Source organism: Phyllobates terribilis, unplaced genomic scaffold, assembly GCF_046119375.1.
Source record: "Phyllobates terribilis strain yellow unplaced genomic scaffold, ASM4611937v1 Scaffold_2__4_contigs__length_985480577, whole genome shotgun sequence".
NCBI classification, from domain to species: domain Eukaryota; kingdom Metazoa; phylum Chordata; class Amphibia; order Anura; family Dendrobatidae; genus Phyllobates; species Phyllobates terribilis.
In genome coordinates this window covers 106,728,376-106,750,619 of record NW_027362762.1, presented here as the reverse complement: position 1 = coordinate 106,750,619, position 22,244 = coordinate 106,728,376, and the positions used below count along the sequence as shown (strand labels likewise).

The following is a 22,244-nucleotide window of genomic DNA, read 5'->3' as shown; positions in this document are numbered from 1 at the left end:
CCTCAGGAGGAAAATGGAAAAAAAAATGTAAGCAAAAAATGTGGTCACGATGCTGACACTGGTATAGGGGTAATGTCCCCCAATTCTGGCAATATCCCCCATCCTGGTATATATGCCTCCCTCCTTCCTTTTATACGTGGCCCCCATCCCCATCCTGGTATGCCTGGCATTCCTCCGTTCTGGTATGCATGGAACCCCTCCATCCTGGTATGCATGGCACCCCTCATCCTTATCCTGGTATGCATGGCACCCCTCATCCCTATCCTGGTATGCATGGCACCCCTCATCCTTATCCTGGTATGCATGGCACCCCTCATCCCTATCCTGGTATGCATGGCACCCTTCATCCCTATCCTGGTATTCATGGCACCCCTAATCCCTATCCTGGTATGCATTTCACAGCAATCCCCATCCTGGTATGCATGGCACCCCTCATCCCTGTCCTGGTATGGAAGGCACCCCTCATCCTTATACTGGTATGCATGGCACCCCTAATCTCTATCCTGGCATGCATGGCACAGCAATCCCCATCCTGGTATGCATGGCACCCCTCATCCTTATCCTGGTATGTATGGCCCCTCATCCTTATCCTGGTATGTATGGCCCCCTCATCTTTATCCTGTTATATATGCCCCCTCAGCCTTATCATGGTATGTATGGCCCCCTCACCTTTATCCTGTTATGTTTGCCCCCTCATCCTTATTTTGGTATGCATGGTCCCCCTAGTCCCCATCATGCTGCACATAAAAAAAATAATCACTCCTACTCACCTTTCTTCTCTCCTCCAGTGCTGCATCCTGTCTGCCTGCACTGATCTCGCCATGTGAACTGCGCATGGCGTCACTACCATGGCATGCGTGACTCACAAGGAGAGATCAGCTGCCGGAAGTCACTTCTCCCCACGCCGGGACTGTGCGCGCGGGGAGCAGTGACTTCATGCTCCTTCATAGCCGGCATACAGCGTAGCCGCAGCGCGGCTCCTGCTGCTGCCGGGCGATCGCGTGTGCCCGCTATTAAAGGGCATGAATATTCACCCCCTCCCCACGCCCATGGGTGTGGAGAGAGGTTGAATATTCATGCCCTTTAACAGCGGGCACAGGCGATTCCGGCTGCAGCAGGAGCCGCGCTGCGGCTACACTGTGTGCCGCTATTAAGGAGCATGAATATTCAGTGCTCCCCACGCCCAGTGAATATTCATTTTCTTTAACAGTGGGGACAGTGTAGGGTGCAGCAGGCGGCTGCTGCCTCCTGTGCAATGATCCTCCGCGGCTAACGCTCCCCCCACACCCCACACAGCATATATATATACCCCCTCCCCCACCAACATTCGGACTATAAGGGTATACGCCCTATAAGATTACACCCGGCGTATAAGACAACTCCTGACTTTTGAGAAGATTTTCAGGGGTTAAAAAGTCATCTTATACGCCAGAAAATACGGTAAATATTCTTTCAATACATGAAATTACTAAAATAGATAAAATTAATAAATATTACTATTCTTATTAAAAAATAATAATTAATAATAATTAATGAAGGTCCAATGATGAAGAATTTCTCAAATAAATAAAATAATATAATAAAAAGATAATAAAATAAAATTATTATAATAAAATACATTTGCCAAGATGTATATCAGTCTGATAGAGCCCTAGCACTGAATGTACATATATACACATATATTATTTAATGTTCCAGAATATATGCATTTTTTTAACAGAGCTTAAAAGTAGTGATGAGCGAATCTGCAAAAATTGTAATAGCAGATTTGCTCAAATGTGTGCTGGACATTTGCTTTGTGTCACAAGTATTTAATGTGCATCCAATATGTATTATTATGTTCAGAGTCTTCCCAGGCCATAGAGCATGAAAAAAATTATACTCACCTGGCCCTAACCTGTCGCACCGTGCAGACCCGCTCACTTTTGAGCTTCCTGCAGTGACTCTTGGCCCCGCAACATCTTAACATGGGACCTAGTCAACTCAAGAGGCATCAAAGAAGCCAGGAGCAGGAATACGCCGTAGATGGCGAGATGCAGGAATGCATTAAAAAATTGTAGAGTGAAGAAGACGACCAGATCAAAGCAGTACAATATGGCAGGACAGGTGAAGGCCGAGAGAGTCTAGGTTTTTTTCTTAGTTTTCTTAGTTTTCATAACCCCTTCCCAGCCTCTAAAATTCAGCAAAATGTTGCAAAAAAGTAAAGAGCAAAAAATTATTATTTGGGTGAATTATAATTTTTGTAAAAATTCGAGGAGAATTCAATTTGCCTCAAATTGATTGACATCTATTTTTAAAAGTTTTTGGAAGGGGTGTAACTATAGTGGATGCCAATGTTACATCTGCGACCGGTGTTGGAGATTAAGGAGCCCAAATGGTCCTTTTGCCCTATAAATGTCGTGAAATAGTTTGGCGACTTTTGTAGATTTTGCATTAAGTCTCTGAAGCCACAGGTAGGAGTTTTTTATACAGTAAGCGGTAGGTCGTTTTATCCAATATCCCTATGGGAGGAATCACATTGAGCGTGCCCATCATTATGAACTATTTACTGTTCACCACGGCTCGATCACTCAGCTCATTTATAACGGCGCACGAGTACTATATACAAATGTCATGTAGTACACGCTTGCCCCGGAAAAGCTTTTCATTCAGCAGTTATAATTATATTGTTCTATTGTGTTTGGCATGCTTTCTAGAAATGGCAGCAGCAGCTTTTAAAAATGACTGAGAACACAGGGAGTGAACTGAGTGAAGTATCTCGAGGACAGTGTTACAGCTAAAGGTTGATAACAGTGGCCTGGTCCAGAATAGGCCATGGGAGCCGTCTTATCTCCCTTTGGCAGGAGGTGTTCGGAGCTTCCTGTGCGAAATCAGGAGCGTATGCTGCTTTCCTCTTCTTGTTTGGCTTCCTCCCCAATACAAGACCGTTCCCAGCACTGCTGTTATCTTTGCATCTTCAAACATGGCACAATTTACTTCCTTAAAAGCTTTATGTATTCTTAAGGGTCGCGTTATATCTCCCAATCAAGCATTAACCCTTCCAGAAAAGAAGAGGTAACCAGGAAGCGCAATGTGTTATAGTTAAGGGATTAACCTTTATAACCGTTCAACAAAGTCCAGTGATAAGGTCCAATGGGCACCGAACCGCTTTTTATGGACTACATAAGTCAAAAGGGCAAATAATTAAAAGATTCACAGTGTCCTTATCATCAAAGGGTTAACACGTGAATTCCTGCTGGAAGTGTGGAATTGCTCGAAGAACTTTGAAAAAATAATTGCAGGGGCTCTCGACTTCCTGCTACTGTGTACTGCCAGATTTATGGCCGTCTTCCTCCTCCTCACCTCCTTCTTGGTTTATAATATTAAAATAGAAATGATGACTTCTGTTAAAGTCTATCCCTTCTCATTCTTCTCATTCATGGCAAACAGAAAGAAAAACACAAAGATTGGTCAAGGACAGGCTGTCGGAAAGTCAAGAATAAATAATCCAAATCCCAAGCCACTTTCCTCCCTTTCAAAATACTCTTAACCCAGAAAGACTTTGCAGTAAGGAAGGAATTTGGTGGTTTGGGCAACCTTCGAAGTATAATGAGGTCTATGACTTTCTTGACCTTTTCGGCATGGAAAGCAATAATGGATCTACAAGGACAATAACTCGTGAAATTATTGTTGTGTTTCCATGGTTTAGGATGTAAAAATGAAAATCAAGTTAATAAAACACTCAAGACAAGGCAAGATACTCAGGAGGAACATAATGTGAGGTCTTACTTCCCACATCTCTCTTATCGAGTGGCTAAACTTGAAGCTCATGGGCCCCAATGAAAATTCTCCAACATGGTCTTCAACTATCATGGGTCTTTAAAGTATTGGACTTCACATAGGGGCCAAAGAGAGTTTCAGAGCCTGGGTGCTACTGCAGTCCATGTAATCACTCTAGTTATGGCCCTGCTGTTGCCTCAACATATGGTCCTTATATATTGCAAACCTAAATTGTAGACGTTCTGCTTTTTGGGATGTTTCCCCAGAGGCTTTGGAGGTTCCAGGGAGGTTTGCCAACTCTTGCATGGACACTACCTGCTTTCCATACTAGCCATGTAAGTTTGCCCTAGCATGGCCTTTTTTGTGACGGTTCCTGGTTGGATCAGTCTTACAGTTGGGGAATGAATGGGTTGAGATATGGTAGAACTTGTAGGAGACCATAACCTCTCCGGAATGTTTTTGGGCATAGGGATACATGATATCAGGACATAGCGATCACCATGGTCTCATATATGTGCCACTGTTCCGACTTCAGCCTAGAAATATTTTAGCACACTCCTTATGAGGTCTGGCAATAGTCAGGACTTTGTAAAATCAACTCTGGTTTATTTAACACCCTGATTTGGATTGCTGCTGACTAATGGTTTGATGTGACAGTGTTGGAAAAAAACAGCTCAATCTGCTCATACGTGAAGCCAATCTCAGACCAGCCCTTCCTGGTAACTTCACTATGCTTCTACATGACTCCCAGGGGGAATCACCGGGTGAATTTCCATGTAACTTACACTTCCACTAATTCCATTACTTCCCAGTTCTGATTTTGTACTTTTAGCTTTTAAGTTTATAGATTTTTGTTGTTTTAAACTTCTTAATGTTAAATCCAGGAGTTTTTGTTATTCTAAAAGTTTAATGCAGTCAACATATAGTGACATAAAAATACCACAACTCATTGAGCGTACTAAAATAAAGACTATCAGTTTGCAAGTATGCATAGTACAGTAGAAATACTAATAACATAAGCATTATAGATATGAAGGTATCCCATATAAAGCAATGGGAACCTTGACTAAACTCAGTACCTCCAACAGTGAATACCCAGGGTGACCTGGAGATACTGTATATTTTCAGAGAAGCCCTGGTGCATAGAATATATTCTAGTTCTCCCACAATAGTGAAGAACAACTACTCCAAAAGGAGTTTTATATTTAAAGGGATTGTTTGTTTAAAAAAAAACATTTTTGAAACATTCTCTTATGGAATCTTGAGTTCATAGATTCCCCTCTGGAGAACCTTTTGTACCACCCAGAGCAGAGAACAGCTACAAATAGCATTTCTCCCTATGGGGGACTAGATACATTTTTGTATTACACAAATAGTCCAATGTTTCCATGGGGGGATGTGTAATGCTTTTTTGCCCCTGTGGTAGTGCTATAGAGTAATTGAACACTTCATATCCAGCTGATCCCTTATCAATTTGGGAAAAACTTGAATTGTAACTATATCTCAACTTTACAGTAATAGAGCATCTATTAATATAAACTTAGCTACTGCATTAGCTTGCAATGCACAGCACCCCCCCTCAATTGTTGGAGTTATAAACAACCTCACCGAGCACAATAGTCCCCAGTCATAGCCATAAGTCATAGCCCTTAGTCATAAGTCATAGCCCCCAGCCCCAGAATAAGTTGTCATGCATTTCTGACCATTATATGACTGTTTTCTGCATTTTTTCACCAGTTTTCACCTCTGCAGTCTCTATTTCTCGTTTTGAATTGTCTCTGAGCTAGTGGGTAGACACTAGCTTTTATGATGTGTCCTATATACAGTACAAAGAAATAGAGGGAATCCTTGTCTTCTTTCTCTTTGGCAAACAGATAGGAGCAAAAGCAGCATGGAGAACATTATACAGCAGTATTGAGCTCTGTGGCTGTGAATCCAGCCCTGGAGTAAACTAAAATAGTTATTTGATACTGCAGCTGGATCTGCCTGTGTCTGACTTGTCTTTTAACCCTAGAACGCATGACCATAAAAATCTACACTTTCACATACCTGGGGCCTTTTAGGCCCGTGTGCAAATAATAAATAAATGACCAACTGGAAATGACAAACAACTACAGTGGCATGTAAAAGTTTGGGCACCCCTGGTCAAAATCATTGTTATTGTGAACAGTTAAGCAAGTTGAAGATGAAATGATCTCTAAAAGGCATATTGTTAAAGATGACATATTTCAGTTGTATTTTAGGCAAATAAGTATATAGATGGTCTTTTTTTTTCATTTTAAAAAATTACAATAAGGGAAATGGGCCTATGCAAAAGTTTGGGCACCCTTGGAGATTTGTGTGCTTTGATAATTTTGACCAAGGTTTCTGACCTTAATTAGCCTGTTAGGGTTATGGCTTGTTCACTACCATCGTTAGGAAATGCCAGGTGATGAAAATTTCCCAGCTTTATAAAAACCAAGCCTCCTCTAACTTTATGCCAAAAAAACAGCAGGGGTTCTTCTAAGCAGCTGCCTAACACTCTGAAAATGAAAATGGTGGAGGCCCATAAAACAGGAGAAGGCTATAAGAAGATAGCAAAGTGTTTTCAAGTTGCCCTTTCCTCAGTTTGAAATGTAATTAAGAAATGGCAGTTAACAGGAACAGTGAAGGTCAAGATAAGGTCTGGAAGACCAAGCAAAATTTCAGTGAGAGCTGTTCGTACAATTGCTAGAGAGGCAAATCAGAACCCCCACTTGACCTCAAAAGACCTACAGAAAGATTTAACAGACTCTAGCTTTGTGGTTCATTGTTCTACTGTTCAGAGACACCTGCACAAATATGACCTTCATGGAAGAGTCATCAGAAGAAAACCTCTCCTGCAGTCTCACCATAAAATTCAGCATCAGAAGTGCAAAAGAACATCTAAACAAGCCTGATACATTTTGGAAACAAGTTCTGTTGACCGAAAAGGTTAAAATAGAAGTCTTTGGCCACAATGATCAAAGGTATGTGTGGAGAAAAAAGGCCACCAAATTTCAGGAAAATAACATCTCGCCAACTATTAAGCATGGAGGTGGATCAATCATGCTTTGGGGTTGTGTTGCAGCCAATGGTACAGGGGACATTTCACGGGTAGAGGGAACAATGGATTCAATGAAATTTCAACAAATTCTTGATGCAAACATAACACCATCTGTAAAAAAGCTGAAGTTGAAAAGAGGATGGCTTCTACAAATGGTTAATGATCCTAAACAAACACCATAATACACAATAGGCTACCTCAAAAGGTGCAAGCTGAAGGTTTTACAATGGCCCTCACAGTCCCCTCTTCTGAACATCAATGAAAATCTGTGGCTAGACCTCAAAATAGCAGTGCATGCAAGATGATCAAGGAATCTCACAGAACTGGAAGGATTTTCCAAGGAAGAATGGATGAAAATCCCTCAAACAAGAATTGAAAGACTCTTGTCTTGCTACAAAAAGCTTTTACAAGCTGTGATACTTTCAAAAGGGGGCGCTACTAAGTACTAACCATGCAGAGTGCCAAAACTTTTGCATTGGTCCATTTTCCTTTTTTGTCATTTTTAAAATGTAAAAGATTAAAAAATATATATTTTTTGCCTAAAATACAAAGGAAATCTGTTATCTTTAACTTTAGGCCTTTTAGAGATCATTTCATCTTCAACTTGCTTAACTGTTCACAATAACATTAACTTTGACCAGGGGTGCCCAAACTTTTACATGCCACTGTATATACCTGAGGAATACCTAGAGTTTCAAAATTCTAACTAAAGAAATCTTGCAGAAAATAGAAAACAATTAACAGGGCGGGCCTGCGAGGCCCCAGGTATGCGTTCTAGGGTTAATGTGCTGAGCACTCCTTGGTCTTCCCCATCCCCTGTCCATAGAGTATAGTAGGAGGTAAAAACTGACACTTCACTGTGTCTGCAGTTCATTTTGCTTTGATAAACACAAATTTGAGCTGTTTTTCAGAGAATCATTAGTTGAGGAGGTGAAGGTGGGGGCAGGAAATGGCTCATAAGTGGAGAAAGAAGCATATTTCTTTGATGACATATATTACAAAGTCTCTTATATTGACTTGTATTATTTATTTAGTGATTTATTTGTAGTACTCATTCGTGCAAAGTTTGTTAAATGACAAGTGACCATTTAAACAAGATCCCCTAATTGAAAGAAACTTTTCAGTAATGAAAGACCTGCTCACTGACCAAGCCATTCTCTAAATGTGTGCACAGTGTATGACTTATTTTTTTCCTCTTACAGGTGCGATTTCCATTCTGACAGCTCAGTTCCTCTTATTGTTGGAAAAAACAGCAGTAGCATGGGAAATAAGATTTATAGTATCACAGAACGTACACGTCTGATCGAGGGGAGGAACAAGGTAATAAACCAATATATTTTGTTAAATAGAGATTATCATTCAAATGAATAAAACAAAAAAAAAGTAATTCAATTTCTAATTATTTCATCAATGTGCACGCCTACCTGTAAATAGAGATGAGCGAATCTTTTCACCAGGTTTGCAAAATTTTCTCAGGAAATTCGATTTGAAATAAATCGATTTGCACGGAATCTGGAAAGCCTCCAGTGTCCCTGAAAACCGTGTATGACACTATTCTCCCTTTCTCACACACTAATCCTCTTCACTACTGCGCTGTCACACACTATCTGTGAAACATATGTGAACCAGCTCACCCTGAAGGAGGCTTCCAACGGTGTCTGGCATGGAAACGCCACTCCTGCCCTGTGTAGAAAAGCCGTAATCCAAGAAAAAGAGTTTTCCAGGTGATTTTCAAATTAAAAATATCTATAAGCTTTATTCCAAAAGTAGTAAAAGTGACAATCCCAGGTACATCCAAAGAATATATGATTTTCCCTACTCATTTCAGACCACACTTAACCTAAACTAGTAAAGAACATATCTTGTTTAAATAGAAAAACAGGGTATGTTCCTTACTAGTTTCATCCATGAATAAGGACTTAGTTTTCGTCTGAAACGCGTAGGAAAATTCATATGTTCTTTGGATGTACCTGTCACTTTTACTACTTTTGGAATAAAGCTTATACCGCACATATTTTTAATTTGAAAATCAGCTGGAAAACTCATTATCTTGGATTACACACTATCTGTACAGTTTCTTCAGTATTTTATTGCATTCTCTCCCTGTCTCTATGGCTAAGCTGTGACGTCGTCTCACTATCCAGATTCACTACAAAATGGCTGCTGCATTTCCTGCTGCTGCTTTTATGCAGGCTATTCTAGACCCTTCAGATAGGCTGTGCTCTATCATGTGATGTGATAGCTGCCAAGCTTTATAGGGGAGCTCGCCCTGCCTTGCTTGAGGTTGTGTGATTCTTCCCTTGCAGATAGAAACTTCTGTAATGTATAAAGTGCCGATGATCATTTTAGATGATTCGTGCAAATCTAATCGTAAATTCTTCAAAAACACCGGGTTCAGTGAATTCCTAAAAATTCAACACGAATTTGGTTTTCTTTGAATCTCTCATCTCTACCTATAACCTATACACCTATAAGGTGTAAACTTCTACTCAGAAAAGACTCGTCAGATCTAACATGTCTAATTGTTTTCTCCAATGCTGTTGCACCATTCCTCTATTATTCCTCCTGTAAATTTGGGAATAAATTGATACCTGGGCGTTAACATTTCTTGTAGGTTTTACTCAAAACCTGAAAAACTAATTCGCCAATATCATACTATGTAGGAAACCCCCGTTTCCCCGCTAGTAACACATTGACATGAAAATACAAAAAAATTCTAAAACGGGCAAAGACTTCATATTCTTTCTTAGTCTTATCCCTTTGGGTGATTGAAACATCTATGTTACTCTTTGAATTTTTGACCCTTTCTGAGTTTATCGTGCCAGAATAAAATTTGGACTGGAGCAGGTGAAGGACGGGAAATGTGTCCTATTATGACTAACTCATTAAGGTCTTACAGGAATGACAGCTATAGCCGTCTATTGAGATTTCCTCTGAGTACTTTCTGGGCTCACATTGCGAAATGGAGAGCATCATTGAAACAGTCAATGACACAAGTGCTGTACTTACCTCTCATATATCAACTTCCACTTGTCTTTAATGACTAAGTTCCCACACCCCGAACACTTATATTCGCACGTCTCAGATCTGTATCAATCTTCTCACTTTTTGCTTCGGCTAATTTTAGTGTCCAGTGGGTACGTGACGAGAAGTGTATTGTGTGTCATTCACAGAACGAACGTCCGTACTTCCCTTCTTCTCTTCCACATCTGTCCTGTTTAGGACTCTGAGGGTCATAATGTGAATCTAACCACGAATGTGCTTCATGCTAATGTTCTTAGACACAATCTATACGTAGAGCGTCCATTATTATGTTTTTCTTATATATTCACCTTTTAATACTCTCTTTTATTTTTGTATATCTCAGGGTTATGTTTTCTAATATCTAATTTATTTGTCTTTTATTCTATTTCCTGTCTCTGGCTGTAATACTAGTTATTGTATTGTATATGTAAACTTTTTTTTCTACTTTTTACTAATCTTGTTAGCCCCCTTAGGGAACTTGAAGATGCGATCGTCCGATCACTTATGCTATATGCAGCGATGTTACAGCATCGCTCTATATAGCAGAAATCACAGTTTAAAGTAGAGACCACCCAAGAAGCCGGGAATTTAAAGGAGTCTATCAGCACCCAATGACTGTTCAAACCAAGCACAGTCGCTTGGTGCACCCCTGGTGTGGCTGAGCAGTTCAGTGCACCTTCCCACCTACTTGTTTTCCATCTATCTCTGCCCTTCTCTGGCTCCTGTAAAGACAAAGATGTCATTTAAAGGGGTTGTTCAGCAGCCAAAGTACAGTTGAATTAATAAATCTTATAATAATAATAAGTTCCACAATTGGATGTGTTAAATAAAATGTTCCTGTGCTGAGATAATCTTACAAATGTTTCCCTGCTGTGTACTGTGTAATGGCTGTGTCTGACCGTACAGGGACATGGTCTGGTCATACCACAGCTCCTGGGCAGGGGGGAGAAAAGGAGTATAAAGATATTACAGCACGGGATCACTGTTGATTCTTTCTGTGAAGTAAAACAAGTTTTTAAACATTCAGGGAAATGTTTTATCTCGCAGAAAGAATCATAGTAACATAGTTTGTAAAGCCGAATAAAGACTTGCGTCCATCAAGTTCGACCTGTTAGTTCTGTAATTGCTAAAGTTGATCCAGAGGAGGGCAAAAACCCCAAATGATTTGGCCAATCTTCACCTGAGGAAAAATTCCCTCCCGACTCTGAAACCAGCAGTCAGAATAAATCCCTGTATCAACCTATTTTATTTTATTTTTAAGTATATGCTGAAATCTGCCTGGTATCTAGAAATGCATCCAGACCCCGCTTGAACTGGTGTAGTGAATCCGACATTACCGTCTCCTCACTCAGTGAATTCCATATTCTCACTGCTCTTACCGTAAAGAACCCCTTCCTATGCTGGTGCTGAAACCTTTTCTCTTCCAGTCTTAGTGAATGCCCTCTTGTTACCGTAATATCCCTCCTTTTGAACAAATCCCAGGCAAGATCTCTATACTGTCCCCTAACATATTTGTACACATTTATTATGTCCCCCCTCAACCTTCTCTTTTCCAGGCTGAATAGTCCTAGTTTTGCCAACCTCTCTGGGTATTGCAGTCCCTCCATTCCCTTTATTAATTTTGTTGCCCTCCTTTGTACCTTTTCAAGCTCGTTTATATCCTTTCTATATATTGGGGCCCATAACTGAGCACAGTATTCCAAGTGTGGTCTGACCAGTGCTTTGTACAGTGGAAGAACAATGTTCTCATCCTTTGCAGCTATACCTCTTCTGATACATCCCATTACCCTGTTTGCCCTTACAGCAGCGGCCTGACTTTGGGCACTCCAATTTAGTTTGCTATCAATCAAGATGCCCAAGTCCTTCTCCATCTCTGAATTCCCCAATGATTTCCCATTCAGTGAGTACTGGTGACTTCCATTTTTCCTTCCCATATGTATGACCTTACATTTCTCCTCGTTAAACCTCATTTGCCATTTAATGCTCCACCTACCCAGCTTATCCAAATCCCTCTGTAGGTCTGCACTGTCCTCTTTTGTATTAATTGTTTTACATAACTTTGTGTCATCTGCAAATATTGATATTTTACTATTTATCCCGTTGACTATGTCATTAATAAAGATATTAAATAACATTGGGCCTAGTACAGACCCCTGTGGTACCCCACAAGTGACGCTTACCCAATCTGAGTATATTCCATTTATAACCACCCTCTGCCTTCTATCCTTTAGCCAGTTAGCTACCCACTTGCAGACATTTTCCCCCAGCCCCATCATTCTCATTTTGTATACCAACCTATTATGTGGCACGCTATCGAACGCTTTTGAGAAGTCGAGATACACGACATCCACTGGTTCCCCCTGATCTACTCGAGAGCTAACCTCCTCGTAGAAGTCAATCAGGTTTGTTTGGCAGGAGCGATTCCTCATGAATCCATGTTGGTTCGGGATTAAAAGATTATTAGCATCAAGATGCTCCGTAATTGCCTCTTTAATGAAGCTTTCAAAAATTTTGCCCATGCCGGCGTCGGGAGCGCTGGGCGTGTGACCGCAAATAGGTGATTTCTATACATGCGGTCACGTGCAGACTAGATGGGCACGGCCTCGCTCAGTTCACCAGACACGTCTAGTTGGAATGTGGCCGGAAGTATGCAAATCACATAGAGTTACTGCAGACTTGTAGCCTAAGTCCGGACAACCCCTTTAATTGTGGACATTGTATAATCATAGACTTTGGAGAAGACTATTGAATGCAAAAAAATAGTTTAATAGTTAAAAGAGGAGAATCTGAATCTTTCTTTTTATTTTCAGACCGCTGGGACACTTGTTGTAGATGATGCGTCGGCCTCTGGTGTCTATGCCTGCACTGCTGCCAATAAATTAGGAAATGAAAGAAGAAATATACATTTTTATGTCACTGGTAAGATCGTTTTGCACAATATTCTAATACTTAATGAATCAAATTTAATCTTGTTAAATTTTTCTTTTCCTTTATATTTTATTAGTTTTATTATTGACTAATTGACGATGACTAAATATTTTTTTCTGGACTGGAGGAGTGGGGGGGGGGTTGCTGTTACACTTCACGTCTCACATCGGCATGTTTTCCCACTTGGTACCAATAGTTGGAAGTTTTCCTTTGACTCCAAATTACTGTTTTCCTCTGGATATTGATGTTTTGACTGCACTCCTCTACCTCAGCATGGGCTACAGGACGTGCCTTTGTAGGTGGTCATGTAACAATCTGTCTGAGAGTTGTATAAGTCAAGACTCACAATAGGACAGGGAGTTAAAACATGCCCGAATTGTTCACCGTCTGAAGCATTCACCGCTGTCCAAGTACATCAAACTGCAGTAACCTGTGAAAGGTCCTTTCTTGTCCGTTTTCTGGCAGACAGCAGGACTGAGGGTGTGTTTGCAATTACCTAGGGTGAAACAGGAACAGAACAGCCTTATCTCCTTGGCTTCCCAATGTCACTAAACTACATTTTATTTTGAGATTCCTGGTGGCCCTTGGCAAAGATAAACAGCATCTTCCATCAGGAAACCTGGGAGCTAATTCCACAGGAAGTTTCAAATCACTTAAGTAAATAAAACTATTATATATCACTGCGGCGGCCGTGCAGCTGAGCATCACATTGATCTCAGGCTTAAGGTGTAGTAACTTGGAGCAAATGGATTCTTTTTTGTTGTACATACCTGAGTCCAGAAACTTCCACCCTGAATCCAAAATGTGCTTCAAGGGGTTTTCCATTTATTCTCAAAAAATGCCTAGACACTATGAAAAAGTTATGGAACTTTCTAATATACTTTAAAGTCCACTTTTGAATCCATGACATTTTTAAGTTGTTGGTTTGATATCGGTGAATGAGCAAGCAGCTGTTTAAAGAAGTCTGCCACCAGAGCAAAAGTGTCCAGTTTTTGCTTTTATTTTATTCCCGCTGCTCCCCTGAGTATTTGCTGTCAGCAGGTATAAAATAAGAGCAAAAACTGGCAACTTTTGATCTGGTGACAGGTCTTCTTTAAGGCTAGGGCTACGCAGTAACACTGGTCTCAAAACTTGAAAATTGCACCATTGCATCTAAAGATTATGTATGGGGTCTCCTGGTGACCCTTCACCTATGTAGATGTGTCAATCACAATCAATTCAACACTGTTTGGTCTTTGGGTCAAAACTCTCAGTTGACTTTGGCTCCTAGACTTCAATGCAAGTCGCGTACCATTTGCAATTTGTATGTAAAAATCAGATTCACAAAGCATGTAATGCCAGCTTATAGTGAACGAACAGATACCAAAGGCTGAAGCCATGCAGAGGTACAGTACAGGTACGGTAAAGGAGTTGTCTTATGTCAATCTTTTGTACTCCATAGGCTTGTAGACTGATAAAATAGCAAACTGAGCTTTAAAGTGAATCTGACAGCTGGTACATGCTTCCCAATCCTTAGGCAGCATGTATCGGGCACTGACTGTATAGACCCAGCCAGGTACAGTATGTTTGACTCTGAAATGCTGCAGTGTTTCAGAGAAAAACATACTTTAAAAGCCGCAGGGGACCGAGCCGCTCTGGAAACTAGTCAGGCAAGCTTCTCCCTGCCCGTCCCCTGCCTATAGGTGCGTATAGGCAGAGACCTGTCAATCCAGGGCAGCGGGCGGGGAGAAGCCACCCGTGATCGCCTGTCCAATATGTCTACAGTACGGTCTCGGTCCCTGGTGGCTTCTAAAGCATGTTCTCTGAGTCGTCGCATCGTTTCAGAGCCAAACATACCTGGCTGGGTTCAGTGCCTGATACATTCTGCTCAGTTTGTTATTTTACCAGTATACAAACCTATTGACTACAGAAAATTTAAACATTAAAACCCCTTTAATTGGAAGTGGAAGATTTAACGTAAAAACTGACTTTGCTACACATTACAAGCAGTCAGACCTTAGGAAAAGGTTCACACAGGCCCATGTATCTGTCCATATGTTTGAACTCGGTTCAGCATCAATGTTCAGCAGAATGGGGAGAAATATACTGATCATGACACACAAAGGTCTTGAACCTGCAACCAAAGTGAGGAGGAATTGCAGTTTTCCTCCTGGCAGCTGTATATTCCCTTCTCATTCCCATATGAACAGTCGGTGGACATGTATGTGTGAGAGGGAAAGGGTTTTGGGAGGAATAGCTGAAAGGCAAAAGCGATTGAAGGACTATGGGCACCTTGACACAGATTTTGTTGGCCTTTTTTGCTCTTGAAAATGATATATATTCATCCAGGGAAAATGAATCGAAACCAAATGCAAATTGTCAGATGTAAGATTTGCCCGTTTACTCCACCACGTATTGATGTCATTTATTCAGCTGAAATTGACGACTAATTAAATTTCACCGAAATGCTGCGTAGGTTTTGTGTAAACATTTTTTAACTCTTACAGATGTCCCCAGTGGATTCCACATCACCGTCGACAGGTTGGCAAAAGAAGGTGACAACATGACCCTAACATGTTCCGTCAGCAAATATCTCTACACAAACATTAGTTGGATTTTACGCAGAAGAGTCGGAAACCAAACAGTAAACCACAGCATCAGTAAGCAGCGAAACGCAATCACAACTGAGTATTCTACGATTCTAACCGCACTCATCCAGAACGCAACACGAGCCGATTCAGGAATCTACGAGTGTAGAGCGACCAACACCTTCACCGGGGACCTCATGTCTCAGAGTAAAGACATTATCATCAAAGGAGAACATAGCAATAGGAAAAGTCACTTATCACGGACCTCTAAACAGAAAAGAAAATTATACAACAGAAAGTAGCACAACCCAATAAAAAAATGACTCGAACCATTGTTCTTAAAGATTGTGATTGAAAATCAAAGGTACTGAATATACTTCCTGGAAGGACTGGAGAAATGGCTGCGGATGTATGGAGCAGTGGCTACACGCCAGTGGAGACCACATTCTTATCATTCTCTACTGTATCGGAAGCCATTTATATTCCTGGAAAAAGAAAAACAGTCCAAAGATGGAAGAGATAATGTTCAAAGATTATTCTGCAGATTTGCTCCAGTACACGAGTGTAGAATATAGTACTGAGGAGGCACATAGCATGTCTATTCAAACTAGGCCAGATCTGTGGCGCATTTTGTAAGGGTTAGGGTTACTTTTACTTTATCTTGTCTGAAGAAAGACGTCATGTACCAAAAATGTAATTGAAATCTCAGGTTTGGAAAAATGGAAAAATTCTAATGATTTAACGGGAATATGCAAAGTAAAAGAAAAACAAACAATGGAACAATTTTTCAACTTGGTTTCCATATGAATTGATATTGAATTGTCGATTGCCTGGTAGCTATAATGCACCTTACGGATTGAGCTGCTATATTACAGTGTCAGGAGGATCTGCCTCGTATAAGGAGTGCTATGTATAGGAAGATGATCCAGAATTGAAGGTGAACCATTTATGATGAATGGAAGCCATTGTAGGATTATGGAACCCTTTTTTAGGCTATGGACTACTATATAGCCCGGTCATATTAAGTTATATGTTTTTTTCAGCTGGCAGCAGATACATATCTGAATGAAATATGAAGTCATGGGTGTGGTGTATTTAGAGAAGATTTGGCCAATTATTTCTATGCAATCATAGCTATATTATTAAATTATTTAATGCTTTAAAATACATGGCAGCATATACAGTATGTTCAGACACTCAAAAACCAGGGCAGGAGAACTTGCAGCAGACACTAATGCAACACATCTGGTTAGAAATGTCAATCAGATCTCCAGAAGATGTTGATGGATCACAGTGTCTATACTGTATGGGGATAAAAGGTATATTTATTGAAGGATTTCATGTTGTCTTCTGAGATTGTGTATAAATACATATAAGATATGATATTGGCATCATAGTATATATTTGTATGGCTTCAAAAGTTAAGGATATTACTGAGAAGCACCAGATCCTTTCTAGGCTGATCTCCGGTTGGTTGGTCATGGTGTTTACGAGTCTCATTGTCCTATGACCCCATACAGAGTGTTGGCCATGTGATCAATCACTGGGCAGAGCACCAAATAAGACAACTCTGTAAGATTATTTATCAGGAGGTCATAGGTGACCTTTTTGGTGGCCACATGTAGCTACAGGTCACCAGAAGTCCACCATTGTTTTTGTTGTGTGATTTTCTCTAGTCTAGGTGGACTTTTCTCTAGAAGAGATGGCTGGTGTTTGAGATGGTGTAGTGGTGCTGAAGTAGGTAAATGGTGCTTATTCACTAACCATTCAATACTGGAAATAATTATTTAGCACAAAACTGCTATCTTCAGCCTGGACGGCAGCTATATTTCTGGTTTATTGAAATATTAACTCATTCTACTCGTCTTTCATTCGAGATACAATATTACAATGATCAACCGGGAACAATGAGCACCAAATACTAAGAGCATACTTGTATAATTTACATATGTACTGCTTCAAATCTTTACATACTAGGAGAAGTTATTGGTAAAAACTCTTCTAAAGTTATTCAGTTGGATCATCTAAGGAACAATTTGTGACAATACTTTGGATGCTGTGGACGATATCTCATACTCCACTCAGTGGAGATACTTCATTCTCTCCCCCTCAATGGCAATAGTTATTTCCAGATTGAAAAGATTGTGTATATTGTACATATATGCGTTCTCTGCAGTCATATCTGAGAACTATTATATTGTAAAAAGCCAGCAAATATTTAAGAATAACCTATACTTTTGTATGTTTTTTAGATGATTGTACATAATGTCTTTAATATTTTAATATAAAATGTAATTAAAAGTAAATATTTGGCAATGCACTGAGTAATACGCTGAAGACAAAAGGTGTGATTTACACTGCTTAGATTGAGTTGACATGTTCAGCAATCATCAAGTGAAGGGCATATTTTCGGTCTAAGTGCGATCCGACGACACATTGGATTGCACTTGGACCAATGTTATTCTATGGGGCCATGCACATATCCAGTTTTTTCCAGAGACTGAGCCGGTTATAGGAAAAAATCATTGCACGTCTAAGTTGTATCCAATATTCAGATCGCACTCGCCCATAAAAGTCAATGAGTCCATGGGAACCATCGGACTGCACTCGGATGACATGTGAGTGCAGTGCTATTTTCACGGACTGAGAGAATGGAGAAGATGGAGAACATTTTTTCTCCATCTTCTCATTCGAGAGAATTGGATCACACTATCATAGTATGTTATAGTTGGAAGGGACCTCTAGGGTCATCGCGTCCAGGCCCCTGCTCAATGCAGGATTCACTAAACCATCTCAGATAGATGTCTGTCCAGCCTCTGTTTGAAGACGTCCATTGAAGGAGAACTCATCACCTCTCGTGGCAGCCTGTTCCACTCGTTTATCACCCTCACTGTCAAAAAGTTTTTTCTAATATCTAATCTGCATCTTCTCCCTTTCAGTTTCATTCCATTGCTTCTAGTCTTTCTTTGTGCAAATGAGAATAAGGATGGTCCCGCTACACTGTGACAGCCCTTCAGATATTTGTAGACAACTATTAAGTCTCCTCTTAGCCTACTGGATTCCAGATGAGGAACAGAGTTTGATTAGAGTATGATTTCCATAATCGACTTGATTCTCTCGAATCAGAGAATATACGCTGGTGTGCACTTAGCCTAAAGCAGATCCATTAAACAAAAAAAATGGATCAGTTTGAAACCGACGCACTAAAAACTGATCCGTTAATTTATCTCCAGTGATTTAACAAATTAATCCAGCAATAATATTGTTTCTGTCCTACTAAGAAAAAATGATTGCCGCAAGACCCATTTGTTAATTGAATTTGAATTCAATGTGAACAGATCATTTTTTAGTGCATTTTGGGTCAGTTAAAATGTATCCAGTTTTTGTTTTTCATCACTTTCAAACTGATGATTATTGGACATTGGAACTCAGCCTTACTGTTGTATGATGGAGCGACTACAAATATGTTCAGGCAAGATTTTGCTTTTAACTTTTCCCTGACTTTCTACATTCTGGAGAATAAAATTATGGGGTCCAAGATGATAAAGTTCTGGACTTATTTCCCAATATTCTTATCCCCCCCCACAAAAAAAAACGTATCCCTTCCTGAATTTATTTTCTATCAATCAGGGCTGGCCCTCTATAAAATTACCAACTGATCAAATATATATGCTGACATCACGTCGACAGAGCAGCGGCTTCTTTTCTGCCCTGCTCTGTCGACAGGGCATGGCTTCCAACGTCATTCTGATTGACAGTCGGCTCCCACAGTTAGGCAGCGGGAATCCGGCTGTCAATCAGAATGACGTAGAAACCCTGCCCCCTCAACAGAGCGGAGCGGGAAAGAAGCTGCCACTCTGTTGACGTGATGTCAAGACAGGCCGCTGAATCACCGGCAGATGCGGTCTGTGATGCCGGGCACAACAGACGGGTAGGTAGCAACTACCTGCCTGTTTGTAAAAAAACAAAAAAATTGCCCAAGCACTAAGTCCTGGATATCCCCTTTAATGGGATTTGTCACTTCGCACCAACATTTCACAGATGTATGGGGGAAAAAAAATAATTCTGGTTTCACATGCCCGGACTTGTTGTGGGTCTACTGAAATTTGAGGCTATTAAGTCAGTAGACCGGCGGTGGTCCAGACGTGTAAAACTGGAGCAAAGAAGTGTTTGAGATAAGTAAGGAAAACTAGGACCTCTCTGTACTGGGACCTTGAGTGCCGTACATGTGAATCCAGCCTTAGTTGACCACTTTTCCTTCTGATCCTTCCAGACACATGAACGCTCAGCTCAAACAAGCATGCATGTGTTTTCAATGAGGACAGTGGAGTAAACCGCTGCCACCCATCTCTGGGAGAAGCTTATCTTCCGTGATAACAAAAGGATCAAGAATGTGAAAATCCAGCATGCCTAATACTTCATTCTACTTCTTAGGGGAGAGTTAAGGCACATGGTCAGCGAGTTCCAGAAAAAAGAGGTTTCAGCTGATATTCATCTAATGTGTTTGGGCAACCTCCAAAGCATAGACAAAGGTTTAAAGAAGTTGCAAAAATTAGGAAATGACCACTTTTGTCCAAGAGTTGTATTCGGTAATATACTTCATACAAATAGAGCTAAGATGAAATTCTAAACACGGCCTTCGGACAAGAGTGGAGATGTTTATGGAAAACAAGTAAACTCATTATCAACTTTCTCCTTCAAAGGTTAAGCGCCATCATCGTTCTCTAATTCACTACATCAGTTTGGTCAGTTAACATGCAGCCTGAATCCTTTCTGTTTCCCTCTCTATATTTTCATGGACTAAAGAAGGTGATGACATCATTATATCGATATCAAAGCAATTTCTGAAGTGACAGATCTCCTTTAAGAGTGCTAAGGCTTCCAAGCTGTCTGAACGGTGCGGAGCCTATAAATATCTTGTACGGAGCTTGTTTTCGGATTCATTTAGTTACGGCACTAATCCAAAATAAACAAGTCCTTAAATAGAGTATTTGTGGAAAGGGGACAGGAAGAATGGGATTGACAGAAAACAGAAACAGAGTAGACACACAAGATGGAATTCTTCAGAAATCTGCAGATTTGGGGAATGACTTAATGTTTTTCCCATTTAATAAAATAAACTCTTTTGTCATCTAGCTCTTAAAAAACGTGCGGAATCTGCTGAAAGTATGAGTATGGGGCACGTAGGTTTAGTAAGTGAAAGACCTGATCAGTTCATGGTTTTATAAAGTTTGTACCGCTAACATTCGAGGTCTGGTGTATAAAACTAGAGTTGAGACCTCTAGGATCTATGGATCTCATAATGTGATGTTCAGGTAGCGATAATGTAGTATCTGGAGGTGAGATTCCACCGAATGTGTGACGTATAGAGACAACATGGAATTTTTTTGTGCCATTTCAAAATGGAAGTACTCGATATTGCTGATCTATGAAAAATATTAGCATGGTGACTACCTGAGATGGGTTTTGTAAAAAGCTTAGGACTCTTAAAGTAAGGCGAGCCACACAAAATTTGTATGTTGGGTGCCCTGCCCATAATTTTCAGGCTCATCCACTTTGGACAATCCAATTCCCGTAGGGCGCCCTTATACTCTGAATAAATGTCAGCAGAACAATCGTTGCTGTTCCTCCCAACTCCACCATACATATGAATGCTCGGTTCAGGTGAGCATGTATGTGTACCTAATGTGGAGAGGGGAGTAAGACACCTCAAATGATTGCGCATTGAAATTTTACATGCTTGAGCACTCTTTCCCTCAACATCTTCTGTTGGGGAACAGTCAGGAGGACCTTAAACATATAAGATAATTGGCTGGTCCAGGCGTAATTGGTGGTTGCCAACTTTGCTTAAATATGTTTGGCACCTTTAGAAGGATCTCTTAATTGGAAGTTGATTTCCCACTTGTGGGACTATTAGCAATCAGCTGTAATCTATGGGAAACGCATGGTAGCTTGTGTTTAATTTCCCTGCAGCACCTCCGGAGGAGAAATTAAGCATTACAGGGTTCTGAACTAAAATAATGGGCTGCCCGCAGAATGTATACACATGGTGTGTCCTCCAGAGATAGAAAAACTCTCCGAAGAGTCTAGATCAGGGCAGCCCTTTCCCGTTGAACTAAGAGTTTCCTAACTTGGAATTGGTTTTCTGAACCAGACAATGAACAATCAGAAGTAACAATCACTTATATTAAATTATGGGAGTTTCATGATGAGAAAAGATGACCACTAAGGGGACTTTTTTGTTACCATAACAATTTAAGCACAATTTAACGCATTTCAGGCCACAAGGTCCTTAGATTTAAGACTAATAATAATCTACTGTCTGAAATAAATTAATTAAATATTTTGGGTTGATTCAATGGTTTAATAGTTTGAATAATGGTTTTAATCATGTCATGGCTTTCCTTATCTTTTTTTGTTGAAGACACATGCCTTGCTCTACTAGAAGGAAAATAATATGTGAAATTGCAGGAATGTCTTGTAGTATATAACCTTTTATAGTGCCTTCCATTTGTGTGGATTAGATTGTTCTTGGTCAGACTGATACTGCTTTGTATAGTCACAAGATAGAGCTGAGAAGTAGAGATGAGCGAACCCGAACTTAAAAGGTCGAGGTTTGTACCGGACAGTTAGTGTCCGGTGCAAAACGCCGAACACGGACTTCTACCGGAGATCTGTTGCAATATTCGGAGTTCCAGGGAATGTCCATTGAAAAGAGAGAGAGAATTTTTTTTTCCAAATCCAAAGTTCGGGTCTCCATTTTTTCAATGGGGTTCGGGTTCTGGTTCAAGTTCGGGTACAGTTCTGGTACTTTGGACTAAAGTTCGGGTCAGGTACCAGAACCCGAACTTCCACGGGTCCACTCATCCCTACTGGAAGCCCCATTAGTGGTAGAAGAGAAG

At 40.4% G+C, this 22,244-nt stretch overlaps 1 protein-coding gene across 1 annotated transcript in view; it reads left to right on the top strand.

The window, feature by feature from the left end:
- Positions 1-18,925, top strand: part of FLT1 (fms related receptor tyrosine kinase 1) — a 77,315-nt gene extending 58,390 nt beyond the window's left edge. Inside the window, exons 11-13 of the mRNA XM_073662478.1 lie at positions 8,026-8,143; positions 12,658-12,766; positions 15,262-18,925. Of these exons, the coding sequence (XP_073518579.1) occupies positions 8,026-8,143; positions 12,658-12,766; positions 15,262-15,644 (610 nt within the window). The 3' untranslated portion in view covers positions 15,645-18,925. The remainder of the gene's footprint in view (positions 1-8,025; positions 8,144-12,657; positions 12,767-15,261) is intronic.
- The last annotated feature ends 3,319 nt before the right edge of the window (positions 18,926-22,244 follow it).